Source organism: Pteropus medius, unplaced genomic scaffold (assembly GCF_902729225.1).
Source record: "Pteropus medius unplaced genomic scaffold, Ma_sr-lr_union100, whole genome shotgun sequence".
Taxonomy (NCBI): Eukaryota; Metazoa; Chordata; class Mammalia; order Chiroptera; family Pteropodidae; genus Pteropus; species Pteropus medius.
Genome location: NW_024349803.1, coordinates 8,156,650 through 8,180,641, shown reverse-complemented (window position 1 = coordinate 8,180,641; position 23,992 = coordinate 8,156,650). Strand labels below are relative to the sequence as shown.

General features: G+C 43.7%; 1 protein-coding gene across 3 annotated transcripts in view; it reads right to left on the bottom strand.

The window, feature by feature from the left end:
* EPHB1 (EPH receptor B1) overlaps positions 1-23,992 on the bottom strand; it is a 397,032-nt gene that overhangs the window by 52,331 nt on the left and 320,709 nt on the right. For all 3 annotated transcript variants that reach the window (XM_039837214.1, XM_039837216.1, XM_039837215.1), the window contains 2 exons: positions 23,784-23,848; positions 11,641-11,763 (listed from right to left, as the gene is read on the bottom strand). In XM_039837214.1, the coding sequence (XP_039693148.1) occupies positions 11,641-11,763; positions 23,784-23,848 (188 nt within the window). The remainder of the gene's footprint in view (positions 1-11,640; positions 11,764-23,783; positions 23,849-23,992) is intronic.

Here is a 23,992-nt window from a genome sequence, read left to right as displayed (position 1 = left end):
AACAATGGTGCTCAAAGTGGAATTGTGATTAAAGTGGCAGAAATGGAAATGGTGTTTTCTCGTTGTAACTATGATGTCTTGGCCTTAACCAGTTCATGGAAAACAAAGAAGGAATACTAAAATATGTTCCTTACCTTGGAACTTCGGAACATATATGAATTTGTTTTACCCCACATTTGGTTTTTCACTTGTGCCCCAGCTGAATGATTGCAATCAAAGGGTCAGTTTCCCTTTGGCAGAGTCATAATTCATTTTTAGCAGAGCCTGGTGTAAGAATATCCAGGGGCTAGGGGATATGTTCAGGATTTTAGTCCTCTGAATGAGATGAATAGCATTTATGTTTCTACATTGCCCTGCAAATGTTTGTGTCTATTGGGTCCCCAGAAAGCAGACACTGAGAAGTTAGGAAAGAAAGTTAGCAGAAACTGCAGGATAAAAGGTGGAAGGAGCAGGACTGGCCAGCGTCCCAGATCACCATGCAGACCTGACATTATGAAAAGAAAGGAGGAAGTAGGAAGGAACAAGGAGAGCCCCAGGTAATACCGACGAGGCTGATGCAGACCTGCCAGTCTCATTCAATCCAATGGGGAGCTCAAGAGTAAAGGGTGCCTGTTCCAGAAAGTTCCAGGCCCTAGCATTCCACCATACTCAGTCACTGGCTAGGGCTGTCGGGAAGAGCTGAGACAGATCCCGAAGGTGCTGCAGCTGGAGGCTGGCAGCTGCCTGCACTCCTGGCAGCTGAACAGCACATGCTTTTTCCGAGCAAACACGAGCTCAAGACCTCCATGGGTGCCACAGCATTTAAACATTTCTGTAGTAAAATCACCAGGAGTTAAAACAATCTGGTGACACTATTTTACAGCTGCTTTAAAAACTCTGTGGAATCTGTTAAGTGTACTTTCAAAAGTTATTTTGTGATTTAACTTGATTTTCTAACTTCCAATTCTTTCACGTGAAGCAGCTTCGTATCTACTTGTAAGAGCATCACTGAAATCTGTGTCAAAGGCCTGACAGGGGAAACATGGCTCTCTGCTGGGAAAACTGTCTTTTTTCACGTTTAGCTTCTGGAAGAAAACGATGGAGCACACTGTGAGCAATCAGACAAATTACTGGCCACATTAGAAAAGCCAGTTAACATCTCTGCTGTGATTCAGTTGGGAGTTCCTTTTGTTTTCTGCTACAAAAACGGATGGGACGAAAGCTGCATGGAAGAGTTTTTCATGCCAAACTGCTCCAGAGTCAATGAAACGTGTTAGAATCTGGAGCTAGAGTAGAGGTTGACTTAAGCACCATTAAGAAGATTTCAACATGGACCTTACAGTACTAAGATATATATCATGTGTAACATTGGTCTTGACGTTTAATCACATGCTGCTTGGGTGAACTGCTTGAGGTCAGGCCAAGTCTCGCTCATGTTTGTAGCTTGCACACCCCACTGCAGGGCCTGGCATGTGGCAGGCATGCCAAGAGAAGATGGGGATATCGTATTGATTATTATATTGGTTTGGCTTTTGCTTTGCCCATTCTTGGGTTCTAAATTGCTGGCGGCTATATCCCTGCCCTACTCAAAAGAAGTACCGATAGTTAGGTTTTCATAAAAGACTGTTTATTGCACTATCTTCTACAACCAAACGCTGTGTGACCATAACCCAGGAAATGGTTGGAAACGGCACAGCCACGCTGTAGAATGCCACGAGCTACTGAAAACTAACAGATGAACGACATATACTGACTTCAAAAGGTGTCCACATCATATTGTTCAGTCGAGAGGAAAAGAGAAGCAAGTTATAGAATGTGATATGTAGTATGTGCCCATATGGGGAGTGTTTTTGTATGTAAAAAAATTATTAAAAAGTTCTTATCAAATATATTTTTAACTTAAAATTATTTTAAAAAATGGTTACACTAGAGGGGTGGGAATAGGAGTGGGGAGGTACAGATGAGTAAACTTAATTTAGTTACTTTTATGTTGTTTACATTTTTACAGTGAGCATTATTTTTGTAGTTCAAATGAGTAAATTTAAAGAAAAGTACTGAACAAGTGACCTGTCATATATATGTGTATGTATATGTAAATGGTAAGTGTACTACATGTATATGTATATATATGTGTATATACATACATATATGCACAGACATATGTGTGTATATGTATCTATGTGTCTATATAGTATGCATATGTATGTTTATACATATGGATACATGTGCATACATATATATTATATATAATATATATTACATATATAGTCCATCCCTCTGACACCTTGACCTAGTAGGTATTAGGTAAGTAGGTAGTAGGTATGAGCTGAATGAATAAAAATTGCATATTTGATAAGTATACTAAGTTGAAGAATATTGATATTTCTTCCTTGTCATAATAATGAGTTCTATTTTCTTTTAGTGAAAAGGCACAGTTGAAGGTTGAGGGGAAAGTTATTCCTTCTTGGAGGAGACAGTATGCCGATATTACTTGACCACCTACTATGTCAGGCATTGTGCTAGTTCTGACCACCTACTATGTCAGGCATTGTGCTAATAAGTATTTGCATGTCTTATATCATTAATCCTCACACCTTCATTTTACTAATAAGGAAAGTGAGGCACAAAGAAAACAGACCCCAAACCCCAGAGCTGTGAGTAAGTGGGGGTCGTTGTCCATGCCCATCCCTCTTCCAGCCATAACACCCCTTGGTGGGTGTCCTGAGGTAGCAGTGCCACACAGAACAGAGCTGTGTGGATATAAAGTCACCACCCAGGGATCACTGTGCCCCGACTGTGCAGGTCCTAAGAGTTTATATGCAGTTACTATCACAGCAACTCAGTATCTAGAGAACAGCAAATGGAGTAGAACTATCTCATAGATAGATGTCCCTGCCTAGCTAGTTGGGTGGGATCAGAATATTTAAGAATCAATTTATTAATTTCTACACATCAGTGTGCAGTTTGGCAAAATGCGCCAGGTGAATCTGATGTTCCCTACAACCCACACATAAACAGCCCAGGTGGGGACTCCTGTTCTACACCAGTGGTTCCCAAAGTTGGCTGCCCACGGCAATCACCTAGGGAGCTTTACAAAGTAGAGAGGCCCGGGTCCCCCGTCCAGTGATTCCAATTAGTTGGTCTGGGTGCAGCCTGGGTATGGACACATTTAAAAGCTGCCCACAGGATCAGCTACATAATTTGTGGGGCTTGGTTCAAAATGAAAACACAAGACTCCTTGTTCAACAATTATCAAGAACTTCAAGATTGACAGCTGGGTGTGGATCCTTCTGAACGTGGGGCCCAGTGTGACCGTGCTGGTCACAGGCTCATGAAGCCAGGCTGGCTGCCCAGGTGGTTTTTAAGTGCAGCCAAGGTTGAGAACCATGGATCTAAACTACCCAGGAATCTTTCAAATGGATTAGCAAACTGCCAAAGGCCCTAGAATACCTGAAATTTATTTCTACACCTTTGGATTCTTTTGATGCAATGCCTGCCTACGTGACTTTCCTAACTGACAAATGTTATTTCATTGTTTAATATTGGTGGCTGACTGGTCTTCAAGTGTAGTTCTTCTAACACTTAGTTTTAAAGCACACTCTCTGTGGAGGTCTCATTATATAGTTTTTAAAAATTATAAAATAGAAATGTGCTCTCCTGAGAGAATATTTTAGGGCAGTGAAACTACTCTGTGTGATACTATAATGGTAGATACATGTCACTCTACATTTGTTCAAACCTATAGAATGTACAATACTAAGAATGAACCTTAATAAACTATAGACTTTGAGTGATGATGATGTGTCAGTGTATGTTCATCAATTGTAACACATGTACCGCTCTGGTGGGGGATGCTGATAGTGTGAAAGGCTACGCATGGTGGTGGGGGAAGTCAGGGAGGTATGTGGGGAATCTGTACCTGCCTTTCAATTTTGCTGTGAACTTAAAATTGCCCTAAAAAAAATAAAAGTCTTAAAAAATGCTCTCCTCAGGTAGCAACAGATGGGCTTTATAGTTGGTCATGGTGGTGGTGGCCATGGTACTGCTCTCAGAAATCTGCTCTACAATCGCTGGAAAACAGTGGCTTAAAGAATAGTGATTCTGTAAAATTAGCTCCTTTCCTGTCTGGCACAGAAATGACTTCATGTTCTCCAAGCCCAGAGGTTTTCAAAGCACCAACTGCAAATGAAGTCACTTAATCCATAGTCCTCACTTGGAGGGTGTGCTCCACCCTGTAACTAAGTGGCCCCCAAGTGCAGCTGGGGAAACTCTGGACAGCAGTAGAACAGGGTCAAGTCTATGCCAAGCGCACTTCCCAGCTTTGAGCATGTCACTTCTCCAGCCTCAGCTTTCTCAGCTCTATACAATAAAAATAATAATAAATGGTGACTGGTGGTCCTTCCTAACAGGGCATGGAATCTGTGAGAAAGTTCTTTGTCAACTATAAACTGTTGGAGACACAGCTGGGTCAGGAGCGAGGGTGGGTACAGGAAGAGAAAAGGGAAGAAAAGTAGGTTTCTGTAGCCTAGTGAGACTTGAAGGAAGTTGATCCAAGACACAGCAGGGATATTTGCCAGGGATAGTGGGGAAGTTCCACTGCTGTATCTGGGTATGGAGAGTGTCCCCAGGTAAGCCTAGGATGCTAAAGTCTGGAGGCTCCCCAGAGCCTAATAGGGAGTGAGAGTTAATGGCAATATTGTTGCTATTGGTAACAAACAGAAATTCAAGACCTTGTGTTGCTTATGACCTAAGACACTGCTGTCACCTATGATCGCTGATGTCAGATTCATATATTATTCTCGGGAAACCATTTTTGCTATATCGACACCTTTCTCATAATTAGGGCCAGAACTTGAGGGCTGTGGTGCTTTCATTTGCCACGATCTGAACTCTAAAGAGCTTCCTTTTACATGAGCTCTAAATCATGGCCATGCACTTTTCATTTTTTAAAATAAAAATTCATAATACCTAAAAAATATTTTCAACATATCAAGCATTGACATTATATTTAAAACAGACACTTATGCGAACGACTGGGTAGTGGTTGTGCTTGATTCTTCCTAAGCATATCCTTTACTGACAGTAATTGCAGCCAGTCTAAATCTGGTCTGGTGGGACTTTGATTGGCACATGTCTTTGCAGCTGACCTTGGAGCCTCTCCTACAGCAAAATCTCCCCAAGGCTAGGACCTAGTTCTAGCTTCAGGCCAGGTTGGCGAACAGTGGCTCTTCAGCAGGGGTTCTTAAAGTGCGGTTTCTGCCTAACAGCATCAGCATCGCCTGGGACCTTATTAGAAAATGCAGATTCTCGAGCACCACCTAGACCTCCTGGATCAGAAGCTCAGTAGGCGAGGCCACATGACTTGGGTTTTAACATGCCTCCAGGTGATTCTGATGCTTGGCTCAAGGTTGAGAACAATAGCCCTCAAGGCCTTCAGCTGAGGGTCATTTAGCCAGTTCCTATGATTGTCCTCCCAGACAGCTGCTGAAATTATTCCCTACAAATTTTAGCTCCTTGCCAGTTCCTCTTTCCTACTTTCCTTGATAAAATGAGGAAGAGAGAAAAAGTGGTTCAGCAGCATTAAATGCCTCAACTATTAAATATAAAATCAGAAGGAAAGAATTTTCAATTTTTGAAAATATCCAACCTGCCAGCAGGTACTTCAAGCAGCGGTTGTTCCTGTGTGCAGCATGAATCTACACACAAGGGCACTCTTTATTTTTTTTTTAATTTTTTTATTTTTAAGCAGCATTTTGAAGTCACAAACTGCCTTAGGGGAAGGGAAAAAAAGGAAAGCAGAACTTCGAGTTACTAATTCAAACTTCCACCAGAAAAGGGACTTTTAAAGAATAAATTTAAACTAGGTTTTAAAGTATGATTTCTAGCAAGTTTTATCACACAAGCCTGTGCAAGATAAGCAGATTATGGCTAAACCAGTGAAAGTAAAACCCTGGCAGGCATTCCACTACCTTTTGACCCTGCACCCAGGGCAGACATTACTACTTGATCACAACCCTATTCCTCTTTCTCAGCAGTCTCCCAGTTCCCCAAAGGCTGTTGGGGTTGGCGGATGAGAAGGAATAGCCATACACTCCATGAGAGCTTACACCTAGATAGTTAAGAGCAAACCTGTTTTATCTTGTAGCTTTTTATAGTCTTTAGACATCTGTATACCTACATATCACTTATTATTTTCCTAACATAAGCAAGCACATATAATTTAAGATGCTAAGTATCTTGGTCCTCATTGTTGTCCTTAAAACAAATAACTGATCCTATTAGAAGAGGAGGACCGGATGATGGGACCAGAGTATTTTAGGAAGAACATGCCGTCCCCAGGTAATCTGGGACAGTCTTTGCAGCATCCCACAGGGGATACTGAATTCTAAGATGGATCCTCATTCCCAGCCAAGAGATTTGAGCATTCCAAACTGCTGGATAGAATTCACCATCAAAAGTAATGTCCCCGTACACTTAGCTGCTCTTTCCCAGAACAATAACGAAAGTGGCAGGTAGTGTGGAGGTTACATTCACCAGGTGCAGATCAGCCGTGGCTGGATTTTGATTCTTGCTCTACCATCAATTCAACTGGCAGCACGACCTTCGGCAAGGTTGAATGTTGATTTCTTCAGAAGTTTACACACACACACACACACACACACACACACACACACACACACTACAAACACACACAGAGTGAGTGGTTCATGCTGACTATATTAATTGTAATTACTGAAGATACCCATTTGCTTTCCTCACCTAGAGGAAAGCTGTGACTGTTAAACAATAGGCGGCTCCCCTCAGGCTGCCTACCCTCACTCTAAATGAGCCCAAGAAGTCAGACTGGCAGCTGGCCTTTCCACCAAATCACCCCCAAGAAACCCATCCTCTTCTTCAAAGAGAGAAGCGGTGGGCCTCACTGGCCCCATTCCCATTCCTTTCCCTAACTGTCAGATTTCCTCTCTCCAACTCTCCAACCTAGCTCTCTCACCTTAAACTTAAGACTACTCCCTCGCAATAAGTCATCTGTGAAAATACTGACTCGAAAACTACTGGAGTCAGAGGAGGATGTGTTTATTCATTAAAGTACAATTGGCATGTCTTCCCCTAGATGACACCTTCTGGTGACACCTCTACCTACATTTTCATGCACTTGACAGTCACGGTCAGTGCCGTTGGATATAGTTATATAGGTTACACTCTGCACAACCCAGGAGTGCCATTCATGCTGTAAGGCCCCAGTCATACATGGCAGCCCTGGTTTAACTCTGGGTGAGTCTACTGATCAAACTGATCATAATTAACCAGTGCATTAGAACTGACCTATGAGATGATTTCTATTAGTCAGATTCATGGTTACAAAGAGTTGATAGAATCCAAAGATGCCAAATGCCCTGCTGCCCTCTCTGGAGATACTTCAATTATCTTTAGGGAGAGAGGAGGCCTCCCTTCATTCCACTGGGCTACTTTCAGAGCACTCATGATCTCATTCTACCTCCCTCTAGTCTCTCCCCATTCTCTCACACTCTACCCACGTCTCATTTCTGTTATGTTTTTCCCCAAGGATCTACTTTCATTCAACTTTATGCAACAACTATTTAATTCGGCACCTGAGTGCAACACCCTGGGCTAGGCAGAGGACTAACAAACACATTCATGTTCTCTTGTCTTGATAGAACTTTGAGCCTGGTGTTGAAAGACGGGCATTAAACAAATAATTACACAATCACCATGAGTAATTATAATTCAGACTTTTTAGATGGAATCACACCTGGCTCACAGTTATTTTTTTATCCCTTTGTTCAACAATTTCCACAACTTTAGAAGAAACTTTGGCAGTTGTTTCAATTCTTCAGTGTCATAGCTTCCAGATTTTACTCCCTTGGCTTTTGCTCATCTACATAACCACTACTACCAATACCCTGGGGACTGGGTGGCCTACCTCTCCCTTCAAGATGTTTAATCTGATGCCCCTCATTTCTAGCCATGGCATTTCCCCACGCCATGTCTTCTCAACAACTCTAGTCGCTCCATTCACCATGTTTGGCTGCATTCTAGTTTAGATCAGTTTAGTTACCTCAGTGCAGCCTTCCTTACCATGCTGGATACCATCATCTGCCATCTCAAACCCCCTCCACATTTCCAGGCAAAGCCCCCTAACTGCTCTGCATGCCTCCGAGGTCATACCCACCCTTTCCCATCACCCACTTTCAGTCTACTCCCCGCCTCATTTCTATCACCCATCCTGCTCAGAACCCTAGTGGAATTCACCATGTTCTATAGGACTGAAATTTATACTGGAGCTTCTGGATCTCTAGGCTTCAGCCTGATCTTTTAATGCTTGATACTTACCCTCAGCAAATCTCTCCCTACCAGCAGCCTTCTCTGCTCCTTGTGTTCATAGAGTGTCAGCCCATGCAGAGCTTCCACGTCCTCAGGGCCCCCCAGGTCCCTCTTCCCTGGGTCCTCCCCTGACATCAAGCCTCTCCTTCTCCCATCTCCACATACATGTTCTCTGGGCCCCTCATCTTAGCTCTCAATCACTGGTCTTCCTCTTGTGGAGAGGCACTGTGTGTCTATGTTAAACAATAACCCCTATAGGAGAGCACTGTTAGGCATTGAGTGTATTTTCCAGCATCCACTAAGGTTGCAGGAACAGAATCAATATTTCATGAATGAGGATCCTGAACTCTGAACTTAATCCCTCCTGCAACAAACACAACCCTCTCCTCTGGCTCTATACTCAGCAGGCAAAGGCTGGTTCCTCTGCAACCTCTGTGAAATAACCTTGCACAGTTTGGAAGTGTGCTGGTAGGTGTTCAACTACCAGCTCTCCAGAAAACAAAGAAACATTTGTAGCATTTGCCAATTCCCAGGGTGTAACTACTCCTACCATGGCTGATGTCAAGTTACCAACATGATGTCACTAAACATGGGGCTGGAAAGAGATGCACACAACTGGCTCTTGAGAGGTAGTGCGGGCTGGCTCCAGCACCCCGTGGCTGGAGGGTCATGCTATTTTTCCTCCTTAAATCATTAACTTTTCCTCTTCTGTCTCATTATCTCATGAATGTCATAAAAACTTACTTATTTCTACTAGCTTTCATCCTTGAAAGCTCAGGCCAAATGTTATCTCCTTTGTGAAGTCTTCCAGATCCCCTCACCCACTCCCAGAACAATGCTGAGCACTGACGTGTGTTGGCTCAACACTTTGCACATGGCTATGTTGTGGATGGTATAAAATTCTGAACACTTTACTGGACCGTTTGCCGCTAAGACTGTCAGACCCAGGAGCGGAAGAGTGGTTTGTTCATCTCTGAAACTCTACATCCAGCATGCAAGAAGTGTTCAGTACGAGCTTGATGAAGAAATGAGTGAAGGAAGGACAAATGACTTCTGATTCTTTTTTTCATGTTTTGTTACCATTTTTCAACCCAGTTTTTGCTTTTTGCTCCAAATCTGCCAAGTGGCATGTGGCTAAGAGAAATATTGTCAATTATACTGTATAAATCTTAGCTTATAATTCTTTTTAACTTGACCTTCACACCACCTCTTTTAGCACAAGGTGAATCAGGCTCAGTGAGGCAGGGTATGGGAGAATCAAGAATGGGGACAGAGGGGAAAAACAACAACAACTGTAGAATGGAGAAAGATTGATTTTAGCCAAGTGCATCTTCTGTTAAAATGGCATCAAATTACACATCGTGAGTTACGGAATTAACTCTGGGATCTCTTCATCTCGAGGAGATGGGTGTCTGGTAGAGGGTGCTCAGCAGCAACCCAAGCAGAGGTCTGTATCCCAAAGCTGCTGGGCATCTTACGAACTGTTAAATGTGTCAATCCCTTTCCAGTATCATGTGAACCACAGAGAGGACAGAGCTTCTTTGAGCAGAATGTACAAACATCAGCAAAGGCTACACAAAAATAGAAAGTAAAGCAGAGCTGTCAATTGTCCCTTTATAGGCATCCAGCAGTTGGTGAGCTCACTCCAGATTGTAACTCCCTGGCAGGATCCTAAGTGAGAAGGCTCTTTACTCCTCCCCTGACAAAGGCAGGAGGGGGCTTATGTGAGTTCTCCGAGATGAAATGTAGGCCAGGACACATTGCTCTAAGCACATGACATAAATAACAACATTAAAATCACTAGCGCCATTACCACATGACACAGCAACAATTAATAATGTGGGGAAATAGGGTGCAGGACTGAAAGCTCACTTCCCCAACACTCTTTCAAGTTTACTAGAGAAACCTGAGCCCCCTAAAAATAATCCAATTTATCCGATATCCAGCCTTCCGAGGCAGGATGCTTAAATATGTCAGCATCTAAGGAGGAAGAGAAAATTATCTGCACAGGAGTGAAAGTCGTGGTTCAGTAACATATTTAATGAAAGTCAATGGGAAATATGTAGAGATTCATGTGGATCAGATTATGACCAGCCAGATGGAACTCCTGAGGGGCTGGTGGGAGGAGAGCGGTGTGTCCTGACAGGGAGAGCCCCAGCACCCTCCACGATGATGCCACGAGCATGGCGCTCTTTAAGAAGGAAACCAGAGCATGAACATGGTGGCCTAATGGGCAAGCTTTCAAATGCTACTTCCAATTTCACAGATGGTTTTTTGACCCCTCAGTGCATTAAGAGAGGCAGTGAATAGAAGAACGGCGACTTTCTCCCTAAAGATAATATATGAAGTGGCTGTCTGTAAGACGTCGACTAACCATATTTTATTGAGTTAAAATATTATTGGAAGAGGCAACTCCATGGCTCTCCAAACATATGAATAAAGCACTTCTAGACGTAGGAGCTAAAAGGACTGCAGCATACAAGTAAAGACAGCTTGAACAATGGCCAATAAGAATTGAAGAAGAATAGACAAAGAATGTTGTAGAAGAAAAAAAAGTAGGAAAGAGGACACGAAACAAACGCATCTTTTAAGAAGATGCAGAAGAGACAGCGGAGGAGTCAGTAAAGAGATTACTTATAATATTTTGAGATATTTTACCAATTTACATTAAAAAGGCTGGGTCCGTTGCCAAACTGACACATCTAAAGATAGATGAAAATTCTAGATTGGTCTTTAGGTGGGATTTCCTGAGAGCATCTCAGGCAGTTAGTTTTCTATTGGGCCTGGTTTCTATTCCAATGCAGTGAGATGGATGACAGCACACGTGTTTCTGAGGAGTGAAATTTGTCTTGTGTTATCATCCATATCACAGATCTTTTGTAGAAAACGTGGTTATGGGTGGTTCCTCTTTCGTTTGTCACGGCCTGTCTCCAAAAGCATGTATGTAGGAAAAGGACAACTGAAAGAATGGGAAGAAATCTTGGCCCAAAGCCATGGAGATATTGTTGTCAGTGAGTGAGATGCTAAGTCCAACTTCTAAAATTTTCTAATTCATTCTTCAAAGTCCTCTCAACTGAGTAACCTACATCTTTCTCCTTATCTGAATATGATGGTCCATGTCCATCTTATGACTACAGATCATTTCTCTGCAACACCAAACATGGCCACCATGATCAAGATCCTGAAAAGATCCCTAGACATATGTTATAGATGGTTTGGTCTCATCTTCTGGGGAGAAAGATCGTATAAAACACCTAGAGCGGTGAGAAGATGTCTGGACACCAAGAGAACAGAAATGAGGGGAGGGGAAAGCCATACCTGCTCCGATGACCTCTTCGATTTTCACAAAAGATACATCAATCTCCTTGGCAAATTCCCGGACAGCTTCATTAGGATCCTCATAAGTGAAGGGGTCAATGTAGATCTTCATCCCTGGGGAGCCTTATTGGAGGAGATAAGCAGGGTTAACATCCCAATGAGGACACGGTGGTCATTAAGCACAGGCTGCTGTCCCCAGAAGTAAGGGGGTAGCTGGAAGGGGGCGACTCTCTTGTACACCAGGCTACCTCTCCTTGCCTGGCTGGGCCTCCCCATCTCCCTTCCCTCTGCACCATGCTAGCCTGGTTTTCTGTCCTCTACTTCTCCTCCATATTCTCTCCTGTATTTGAGCTCTTGATGAAATGTGGAGCAGATTACTTATAAGTGACAGATCGGGACCAGTTCCCACACCAGGCACTCACAGAAGGCAAAGAAGCTGATTGATGCCAACCAAATGCATTAGTGGAAAAGTGGTGGTAAAATGGTAGGGTAGATATCAATATTTATCAACTTGACAACTTTCCTGAGTGGAGGCCACTGTTAAGGTTATTACTGATGGCTGTGTCCAGCGCTGGAAGAGGGATGAGGATGGATTTTTTTTTTTTAAAGGAGAATTTGCTATTAGAAAAAAAAATCTTAAGATAGAAATACCAAGACAGTATACCAGAAGAGAAAATGTGAAGAGAAAAACACAGAAAATACTGATAAAGAACAGTCTAAATAGAAAAAATGAGGTGGAATGAAAGAAAAACGGTAATTGAACCCCCATGCCTTCAGACACACTGAAGTATGAAAAATGAATAAAATGGTGAATGTGAAATACGTAAAGGAATGCAGACTTTGTCACTGGTGTTTACAGTGGCAAGATAAATAGGTGTGCATGGGGACAAAGTAGAGAATTGTCATTGCAGAAAAAAATGTATTCAGAAAGTGGAGGAGAGGGGACAAAAAAGGAAATGGGACCCCAGAAACAAATGGATTCGTTCACAATGTAATTTTTCAACATGTTCGATGTGTCATTAGGTAAAGTATAAAATCTGTTTTCACGGTGGCGGTGTGGTAGGAAGGCAGGCATCAAAGGTTAAGCAGCATGGTCCAGCATCCCATCCTTGTGAAGGGGAGGCATTCTCCTTGCCCACGGCTGCTGTTTGGTTCGCGGAAGTCGGGACATAGGGCAGGCAGGTCTGGAAAAGCACAAGTGCTGTGTATCTGCAGCTGGGGTCCAAGGCTGAAGCTGGACCTCAGGTTCCCTGAGCTCTGCCCTCTCAGAATTGCAACCCTGCTCTCACTTCTCCTTGAGCGACTCCCAGCCCTTCATGCATGGTCTGGTTTTGACATTTTTCATCCAAAAAAAAAAAAAAAAGGCTTCTGCTGGCTTTACAGCTCCTCCAATTTAATCTTGGCTTGGTCACCAATTCAGGCAAGGGCTGGAAGTGCCAGAGTGTAATCCAGAGGGAGAAAGAAAATACAGCATAAAATTAAAGGGGATATTTCTCTAAAGCCAAAGAGAGCTAAGTGCCCAGCCCAGAGGAACTGCTTTTTCTGAAAGATGGGTTGTCCCCAGTCATTAAATAAAATCACTCTTAGCATGCTAGATAGTCTGCTTTAGGGTGGCCGACACCATCCTAGAATGCTCCTTGGAAGCCTGGGGATGACAGCATTGACTTTGGAATCTGCCGACTGCAATTTGGACACAGCATATAGAGAGATCCTCACCTTTATAATAGAATGTTTTAATCCCTGCAGAGTGGAGGGAGAGAAGAAGGGAGGGGGAGAGAGACAAAGGGAGAGAGATTCTACTTTAATAACCGTGAACAAAAGGAAAAAGGAGGAAATAGAAAAGGGATGGTTTGTTTCTTTTGGTACGGAGAACAACTGAAGAGCATGAAGGATTGAAAGCTGGTTGAAAGTGTCTAACAAACTCAGATCAGCCTCTCCAGAAGCAAACCTTGAGACAAGGTTTTGAAAGCAAGTGGTTTATTTGGGAGAGTAATCCCAAGAAGTCCCTGTTGGTGAGTGGGGACATAAGATGGAGACAACCTATAAAAGGGGTGCTCTCAAGCCATTTACCACTGTAGGTAACTGAATCAGCCTTAAGCCCTACCTGGCGCAGCTCTGGGAGCCAGTGTAGGTCACTACATGCTTCAGAGTTGGCCCACCCTAGGAGGAGGGAGCTGTGATATTACCAGATGATTCCCATCAGTCACTGGATGGGGGCTGCATGGCCTGCTGTGCAGGTGGGGTGGGGAAGCTCCATGGCTAGAGACAGCATTCAGGTGAATTGGGTAAAGAGGGTCAAATATATGGTAATGGAAGGAAACTAGATTTGGGGTGATGAGCATGAAATAGAGTATACAGATATTGAAATATAATGTTGTACACCTGAAATTTATGTGTTATTAACCAATGTTACATCAATAAATAAATAAAAATAGAAAGGCAGATGCTGCAGGTAGAAGTTGGCCGGTGTGCACTGGAGGGGTGAGGGCAGGAAATGAGGTAACGGCAGACACACTGGCAATGCAAAATGGACAGCAGTCAATGTCAATGACCTGTGACTTTTCCCAAATTCTGTGCTGAGATGACAAGAGATTGAAAGCCCAGGTGCTGGGGCCCAGAGGTGAGGTCAGAACCCGAAGGCTCTTACTAGCCCAGCAGAATGTAGAGAGTCAACATCCATCTCTTTTAACAAATTTCTCCTCTGCCAATGGAGGCAATAACATCTCCACCCAAGGTGGTGATAATATTGAAGAACATACTGTAAGTAACATACCTAGCACAGTGCCTGATAGACAGAGAGGGCTCACAAACTAATATACTCATGATAATTGTCAGTAATTGTTCCAGCAAGTGTTTGGGGTGGGTAGGAAGAGGAAGCAAGGTAAGGGTGGGCAGTGGGGAATGTAAGCTGCCGAGGGTTATATTAGTTACTTTAACAATAACTACATTGTTATTTTAGATCAAGGGCTTTTAAACGGTGTATTATTCTAAACTGTCCTACAGGATCTCTTCCACGGAAACTAATTAAACAATCTAAAATGTGCTGTAATGAATGGTTTGCAAGTAAAGACATATATAAGGATGGATGAGAAAGGATTCTGAGTTAATGAGCTTTACAGATATTGGCCCCAATCAGTTCTGGGAAGTAGCTATTCTCAGAAGGGAATGGCTCATCTCTTGATGGTGCCAGGATTCTTTTAGGCCAGTAATGGGCAACTAAGTGCACCTAAATAGGGACAAGTTCACACTTTAATGACAGGTGCAGGTCACTCACAAAGAGAGGTTTGCTACCTTGCTGGCTTATAGAATTATGGAGTGTGTGTATGCACGCATGTGTGCATTGAGTGGGTGTGCATGTGTGCACATGCCTACACGTGTGCGATGTCGCAGCTGCTATTCTGGGGCCAGGGGTTTTGATTGTGACTGAGGCCTTTCACAATAAGCCAAGGAGGCTGTAAGATGCCTAGAAATGGTGATGCAATGCTAATTAGAACGTCTGGCTTCTCTGAAACAGTAGGAATCAGTGCTTGTTTTCTCTGAGACTGAGGATACCTTTGTTACATTGAGGAAGGGAAACTGAAATAAAAGGCTAATGAATAACTCAAACTCAGTGCTTTTTTTCTATTAGGGTCTGACTGATAGGGCTAACTTCTCTGGCCGGGGCGGCAATCCCCCTGTCCTAAATCAGAAGAGTGATTTAGCTGAGCATGTGCACGCAATGGCTCCCCCTGCATCACCTCATCTCTGAGTGACACATCTCTCCAGACCTCTCTCCTACATTACGGCTAGCCTTTTTCAAGTCCCAGAAGATGATGAGAAAAAAGAATGCCTTTAGCTAGGAAGAACAGGTCATTTGTCTTTTGGCTCATTTTGTGTTTCTGCATAAATCCTGCATCAGCCTGTTTCTGCTCCCACTTGCCAGTGAGCAGTTTTTAATTATCAGGAAAATGGTATTTAGTGCAATGAATCACCAGACAGTGAACAAGAAATTCAAGTCAGCTGCCGAGTCAGGCAGAGCCAAACATTTGGAGACAGGGCTCAGAAAATGTTCTCAGATTGTGAGTGTTGGGGAAATATTATTAGTGGCAGTAATAATAATATCAAATGTAATATAGCTTGCTAATATAAGGCATTTTATAATTTTCTGTAGAGTGCTTCGCATTATTGTCAATATTATATGTTTATAATATCTAACAATTTCCAATTATTTTTCACAGATATTACATACCTTTGGCACAAAAATGGTGTGTATGGATTTAAACTTCTGATAGCTAGTGCCTTGAGAAAAAGATTCTTCGATTTTATGAACTTCTTGTTTACTAATTTGTATTAAAAGATCTAATTTGTAGATGTTTGTTCATTGATCTCAAAATACACTTATGTTATAGCAAGGCATGCCTAAAACTTTAAAGGCTCAGAGTTCTAGGAGATTTGTCAAATCTTAAACATAAACCAAGGCTTTAAATGTATTAAGTTTGAGGAGAAGTGACTTAGCCATGATCCAGAGCCTTCTTGCATGTCACAGAGCAGTTCTTTGAAGCACAAGAAACTCCTGGCCAATGCCAGAGACCTCACATCAGTAGACCAGAGTGCTGTCAAAAGTGAAGACATTGGGACAAATTCTGGGGATGCTGGCAGATATATGGAGTGTATCTAAAAGGTCAGTTTACAAGGGCCAGTTCCAAAGAGCAGGTGACATTTAGGGATTATACACTGAAGGAGAAGATTGAAAGCTCCTCTTTAGCCCTCTTGTGCATTCAGAAAGTACAAAATCAGTACCATGGACATCACGTAGGTTCACAGAGAACATGACTGCCCAGGAGGCTTCAGGCGTACTTTCTTATTGGTAGAGATGCCTAGACTCTCACAGTATGGTTCTGGAGAGGTAGTGAGTTAGGTCGTTTTCAGTCACTGATATCCTATGTCCCAGCAAGTTTGATGAAGCCATGAAAAAGGATCCCATTCTGGATCCAAGGCAGACTTTGTTGTCTTTGTTACTCACTTGAATTTGGTCCAGATATCTAAGCACAAGAGGTAAGCAGTTTAAGGATCTGCATACAAAATTCAGTCCCTGGAAGAAACTTTGTTCTATCCTCTGCCTCAAGATGACGCTCACCCTTCATTTTTCTCAGCATTGACTGGATACCCAAACAGCACTGTTCTAGGGACTGTGGGAGCTACAGGAAAACCAAAACTCATAAAGTTCGTCAGGCGATTAAGACATGAAATAACTAGGGCACGGTGCTGGAGAGTACAGAATCAGGAGCCCACACATGGAAACAAGCTGTAAATGCTGCAGCAACCAGAGAAGGCAGAAGTCCATGAATGCCAGTCTTCAAGGTCAGAATCCTAGAAGAACAAGTCACATGGTCATGACTGAAGAGGGAGAAGCTTAAAGTGTCATGAGGCACAGCTCAGAAGAGGCCCACTATTTTGTGAGTGAGGACAGTGTAACCAGCTTGAATGGGGAGATAAGGAGGGGCCTTGATTACCAAACCAAGGCATAAGGATAGATGCCATCGGACACACATAGCTGACAACATTTCCATCAGCAGGGAAGGGGTGTACTGAGAGCAAGACATTGGGGAGTTTGTTTTGCTGGCAGGCTGCAGCATTCACATGCATTGTTGTGGGGAAGGGACTGGAGGCTGAGAAAACAACTAACTATGAGGTATTGTAATAATTAAGATGGAAGATAACAGTATTTGACCATGAGGACAGAAGTTGAGGCAAGAGAAATTTTAAAGGAAGAATTCATAGCACTTGAAGAGCAATTAAAGGTGGGGAATTAAGGAAGGACAAGAAGAATTCAAATCAATGTCAAGACTTCCAGAATGAAGTTTACTATGAACCACGTAATGGACTTTGGGAAACAAACCCTATTGTCAGGGAAATTGGCACATGTGGTTTGAGACTTTGAACACACAGATGAAGCATGCAATGCCTAGAAGTCAGTCAGAAAAACTCAGAATGGAAATGGAAATATAGCAGGGAGACTGGATCTGGAATTGTAGATTTGGGGGACACATGGGTGGTAGCTGAAGCTGTTGCTATGAAAGGCTGAAGATCAGGCAATTTCTTGAGTGAACCTATCAGGAAAGGTTGATGGGCACTAGAAACAGTTTGTTTTACTTGCCTCTGAGGCCTGAGACCTCAGAAGCAAGGGTGGTTGTCTTTCTCTAATGAGAGCAGAGGTCCTGGGTGTCCAGGTAGGGCTTGGGAAAGAATCCAAGAGGGGAGCCCCAGAGTAGGCAAAGAGCCTGAATCAAGAAGCAGTGGATCTGAGGATGATTTTTCTTCCACCCTCTGTTTAGGGGTTTCACCCCATTTTCAAGCTTTGTTCTTAAAACCATAGTTATTGCCTAAAGTGTCTGCAGGAGAAGGAAAGCGAACCACAGTTTACTTGCTACTGAGGAAGGTAGTTCGGCAAAAGGAGCTGGATGTTTTCTTTCTGGGTCTAATCAAGTCCTTTCTCCCACCTAAAGCAAGAATGTGCTCAACAACATCCTTTATGGATAACTATCTCTGCTTGAATGCTTCCAAGGATGGAGAGCTCACCTCCCCGCAAAGCAGCCTGCCTCTGTGTTGGACAGCTCCAGTTCGGGGATAGGGGAGGTGGTTATACAGAATCAAGTCCGCCTTCTTTGATCTTCCACTTGACAGTTCCACATAACCTCATGCATCACAACAATAGCATCTCTGTTCTTCTTCTATAATGGTGTGATGCTTGATGATGACCCCCAGGTCCCTGCCTGCATTTCTCCAGAACCAAATAGGTGCTTCCAAGTCTCTGAAATAATGGACTAGGATTGACACCCTCCACAGGCAGGCTGCTCTCCTCTGGGCAGGTGCTTTGCTGACAATGTCCTTTCTGAAATGGGGTCCCCAGAACTAAAAGCATCACTTTAAAAGTGTTCTTACCAGCACAGTGTATATGCATCACCTCCTCTGATCTGAACTTTAATTGAGACTACAGAGTCAAACTTGAGTTTAAAACTTTGTTTTACGAATCACTAATTCTAAGACTCCAGACATGTTCCCTGTTCTCTCTGAAGCTCTGTTTCTTTACATGCAAAATCTACCTCATGGGACCATTATGAAGATTAACTTAGTTTATATAGGTAAAGTGCTTATGATTGTAAGTGCTCAAAATTGGAGAACGGTATTATTCTGCATCAGTAACAGTGCGTGGCTCTTTTATCAGCTATATATTACTCATATTCTGAGCATGTGGTCGACTAAATACCTAAATTTTTTTTCACTCAAACAAAGAGCAAGTCAGGTCTTCTCTTTTTTGTACTTCTTCCTTTTTGTTTTAACCTAAACACTGGATTCTAGATTTATCCCTCTAACATTACATCTTGCAGATTTCAAATTAGCATTCAAAGCTGATGGATAGGTCTGAATTTTGATTCTGTCTTCGATGGCGTTAGTTATGCTCTCCAGTTACCTACAAACTTGATAAGAATCCCTAGGCTTGCACCTGACTCATGAATTTAAAAAACGATCAAACAAACGAGAGATTGAATTGGACAAGGGCTAGAATAAAACTGGTGACTTCCTGTCTGGCTGACAGAATCACTAACCCACTTTTTTATTTTGGTATAAAGACAAGCTCCAGACCCACTTTACAATGCTTTCCCTTAGGAGATAATCAAATATTTTTGCCAAAATAAAAATTCATTACGTCTGCAATTCCTCTTGAATTTACTAAGTGCGTAACTCTAGTAAATGTAATGAGGTCCCCATTATTTTTCTTAATAATCCTGAGTTGGTTCATAATGATCACCAAAGTAAGTTTTAAAAGACCAGACACATCTACCTCAGTCTGTTCAAGCATTTGGCAAGGATCAAGCTCGCCCTTCTGTTCTACCATCTCAGTGCTCTGCCCTCTAGCCTTATGTGAAAATTAGAGTGTTGGCCAGTCTACGGTCTTTGGGCACATACCCATATTTGTTTTTGCTTTTCTCAAAGCTTAATAATCGTAGCTCTGTGATTATATCTGTCGTCGCCTGCAACATGGAGATGCTTTCTTTGTTAGGGTTGCTTTCTGAAAGCCCTTGACTCCCTTATGAAGCCTTTATTTCCTCTCTCCCCACCCCAACACACTCCGTCCAACTCAGAAATCAGTGAAGTGTCAACTACTATCACGTGTGTAGTTACCTAAGCCCCATAAGTACCTAGCAACAGAAGCAACTGGAACTTTTCTAAGATAGATCCCCAAACTCACCCTGGCCCACCTGGATCATCCTGCCCAGGAAACTTTTAGTCAGCCAGCACCTTCTGAGAACTGACCCACATAAACCACAAGGACACACCATGTGTCTGACTCTTTCTGGACGGAGGAAACCCGAAGTTCTACCCATTCACCCTTGAACATGAATCACAGGCTCCCAGGCTCTTTATCCAAGCATCTAGCACCACATCCAGCACGCTTTCTCTTCCCAACCTACCTTTCCTCTAGTCTCTTTAACCAAAATACAAATCCCCCTTTTACATGCCTGTTCTCTCTGTTCTAGGCTCAGAAGAAAGACATAAACCAGTACCCTAGCGCAGCAGTTACCAACCTTTTTTGGCACCAGGGACTGGTGCTCCTATGAGAATCTAATGCCTGATGATCTGAGGTGGAGCTGAGGTGGTGATGCTAGCGCTGGGCAGCAGCTGCAGATACAGATGAAGCTTCATCTGCTAGCCTGCTGCTCATCTCATGCTGTGCAGCCTGGTTCCTAACAGGGCACAGAATGTTACTGGTCCATGGCCCAGGGGTTGGAGACCTCTGCCCAAGAAAACACCGTGCTCTCAAATTGAGCAGCTCTGCCACACTTCAACAGGCTAGAGAAGGCCCTCCATTTGCGAACATTTATGCTATGCCTTCTACAGCTTTTGCAACATTTTAGAAGGCAGGGGCCATCAGCCTCTCTATGGTGCCACATGTCCTGCCTGTAGGAAAGAGAGGCAGAGCCCTCTCAGGCACAGATGAATGAGGCCGGGGAGCTGCTGAAGGATTTCTGTCACTCCCAGAGCAGGAAGTCCTCAGAGCTCCAGGTCGCTAACCACATCCCACAGTGAGGTGCATGCATGTGGATGGCCCAGGTATAGTTATGTGCACACATTCAGATCAGGCTTTATTAGACTTTTCACCTTCTGCAGTGAGACCCAGAAAGAGTGGGGGACTAACAAATCACCAACCAGGACACCTGGGATTAGTCCTCAGCCCATTATCACCACTCCTGACCACCAAGCAACTTGAATCTCTGTAACATGGAAACAGCTTGGGCTCTGCAGCCAGACTCTGAGGGTATGCAGTCCATCTCTGCCACCTATGAGCCATATGACCTGAGAAAGTCATTTAACCTTCCTAGATTAATGACCACCTCCTAGAGTGGTTGTCAGAGTTAGAAAAATTGAAGTGAGTTACCAGAATACATTTCCCAAAGCATGGCACAGAGTAGGCTTTCTATAACTAATTATTACTACCCTTTCCTGTCTTGGGCCAGGCCCGTCCTCCATCAGAGCCCTGAGTTCCTTCTTCTGTTACATACGTGCTGAGTCTTCTCCTAGCTCTACAGTCCTTCCACTATGATTCTCTGACAGTTATAGCTTTCGTCGGAGGGACCAATGTCCACAGGAGAAAATGCACTAATGAAATTCAAAGCATGAGACTATGAGTTCAGAGAACTTGAGGGTAAAAAGGAGCCACGTTTCAGGGACTGGATAAAAAGAGAAAAGTTATGAATAGAAGAAAAGAAAATTTATACAAAGTGAACTGAATTAAACAGAAATCAGACTTCTAAGGCAGCCGAGGGAGTGAACTCTGGTCCATGAAGAACTCTGCATTCACTTAGAGTCATAGGGATGGTGAATGCACAGCTTGTCAACACTGTGTCCTCAGTTGTCCTCGCTGGTTGCAGACTGGCTTTTGGTTTTTCTATGGATCCTGGGAACCAGAGAAGTCTCTTTCCATTGACCTCAGATGTGACAGAGTCCCCCAGAAGGGGGCTGTGAGTACTTTGGAAGTATCTCCATGTATGTGGGTGTCACATGGTAGCCCAGCAGAGCTGGTCCGTCCAGAGCAGGAGAATGGCCAGATCTAGGGAGAAGTGGCCAAAAGGGAACCACGCTGCACCCTGACTTAATGATCAGGAGACCCTCTGTATCTTTCCCAAGGTGCAATACAAAGGCTTAGCTTGCATGCCTTTAAAATGGGGGCTTGCCTCCTAAGGTGACCCATTTTCACCTCTGGCCATCTCTAGTCTTCAAAATGGTATTCCTCCTTTTGAATCCAATTTTGTGTCCTCTGCTTTCAGGCTGACATAGCCATCTCTAAATGTCTCATCCAGGAGTTTGCAGGATGCCAAATCTAAAATGGACTTTACAGTGGCTCTCGATATGGTCAAGAGTGAAGACATGGAGGGGCTGCAATGTCAATATCTTGAGGCAGAGGCTGAGAGGCAGGAAGATGGAGAAAGCCTTTCATAATTCTGATGCACCCAGAGGGGGTACCTACATTTGAGAATCATAGATATAGTCAAAGTGTTTGTTGTCCAGCTGGGGAAGCTAAGGCCCTGCCTGGCAGGATTAATGCACAGGTTAATATAAGTGAAAGCATCTGTAAATTTTGCAGTGAGGCAGGGATTCAGGACATGGGAAAGGAGAGAGAATGTAGTAGTTTCCTCCTCTGAAACCAGTAACATCTGGTTTAAATGGAGGCCCAGGGTAGCCTGCAAGGGGAAAGCAGGGAAGGTAAATGGGACTCTGGATATTTCAGAAGCTGTGTGTGTGAATTTAGAGAGGGGCCACTCTCTCAAATCCCTACCTCTGGTGTGCTGCTGATTGCAGGGCTATTCTGGACCATGATGGGAGAGCCTCAGTGCCTCTGAGCCAGCAGTGAGCCCACACCTCCCTCCCAGTAATGACTATCTGAACAGCAGCCCAGTTGCCGGGCTTGGTCCTCTACAAACCTTTGGCAAATTCTTGGTCTTGGATTGAGGGCACCTGGAGAACAAGACCATATCTACAGAGTGGCCTTAATATAGCCTGAGATAGCACTGGCCACATCAGAACATAAGCTCCCGCTTGGTAAAGCTGTTGCATGGAGGTCTTGGAGAAGTAACCCTGGAGAAGGGATGAGTTTGGTCCACGGGAACTTTCGTCTCCGAGCCCATTTTCACTCCCAGAACTGCACACTGAAGGCATGCTTAGCGTGTGTGTGTATAGATGAGGTCTGTTTTCCATGCTCATTGCTGCGTGAACAGGAAGAAAAGGGCTTACATTGCAACAGGGGGATTTAGGTGAGATGAGGCTTTCAGAAGAAGCCTGTGACAGAGCGTAGCGCAAAGTGCTGGGACAGATTTCTGAGGGCAACTGTGGAATTCAAAAGGAGTTATTTGGAAACAGAACACGTCTGCCGCAAGGATTAAGCATACCACTTCCTGGAGGCAGGAAGGTGCCCCAACTGACCCCATGGGACCTTTTCAGACTCTGCAATGTTGTAATTATATAGATAAAAGAATAAATTTGACATAAGGCTTTATGTTGCACATTGGTGATGAGAAATTTTAGTTATAAAAATATTATACATCTTTTTTTTTTTTTTTTAAGAGAGGAGTAGGATAATGAGTGAGACAAACTTTTAAGGTACTTTTTAAAAGAAAACACTGGGAGATATCCCAACACTTTGGCCTCTTGGGCTCTGCTATCTTTTTAATTCTCTACATTCATGTTCTCTGGCTTATCTGTGAATTTGGTTAACACATTCCCTAGCTGCTCAGTAGGATAAGATAAGGCAGAAGATGTTAATAGGGAACCCTCCATCTTTTCCCTCTGTGTCTGATTTCTGGATTCATTGGCTTGCTAAACCCAATCTTTCCCCTGCATTCCACATCCTATATGGGCTTATCAACGCAGAAGATAACCTGCTTGCCAGGCATCCAATGAGTGGCCACAATGGGCAGACAGCAGATGGGATGGCAGCCTGTGCTCCCCGGGGACCTGTGAGGAGAGGTGGTGCCGGGGCGCTGGAGGCTGCAACACAGCCTGTGGTTGGGACCAGCCAGTCTGGCTGCAAGGAGCTCTCCACGCACTCACCTGCTCCACTCAGTGGTTCTCAGGGCTCAGGCAGTAGGTGTCTGCTTTCTACTCACCTCGGCCCGTGCTGTAATGCTGGAGCTTGTCGCTGTACACAGCCTCTTTGCTGTAAGCCCGTTTCCTGACACAAGAAAGAGGAGATCTCTCAGCCTTTCTGTTCCAGGGACCTCTGCCTAAGCCTCCTGTCCTGATGGAGGCTCACCCAGGCCTCTCCTGGCATGGAGTACTGCAACTCTCACTTTAGGTGTAGCTCCTGTCATGGCAG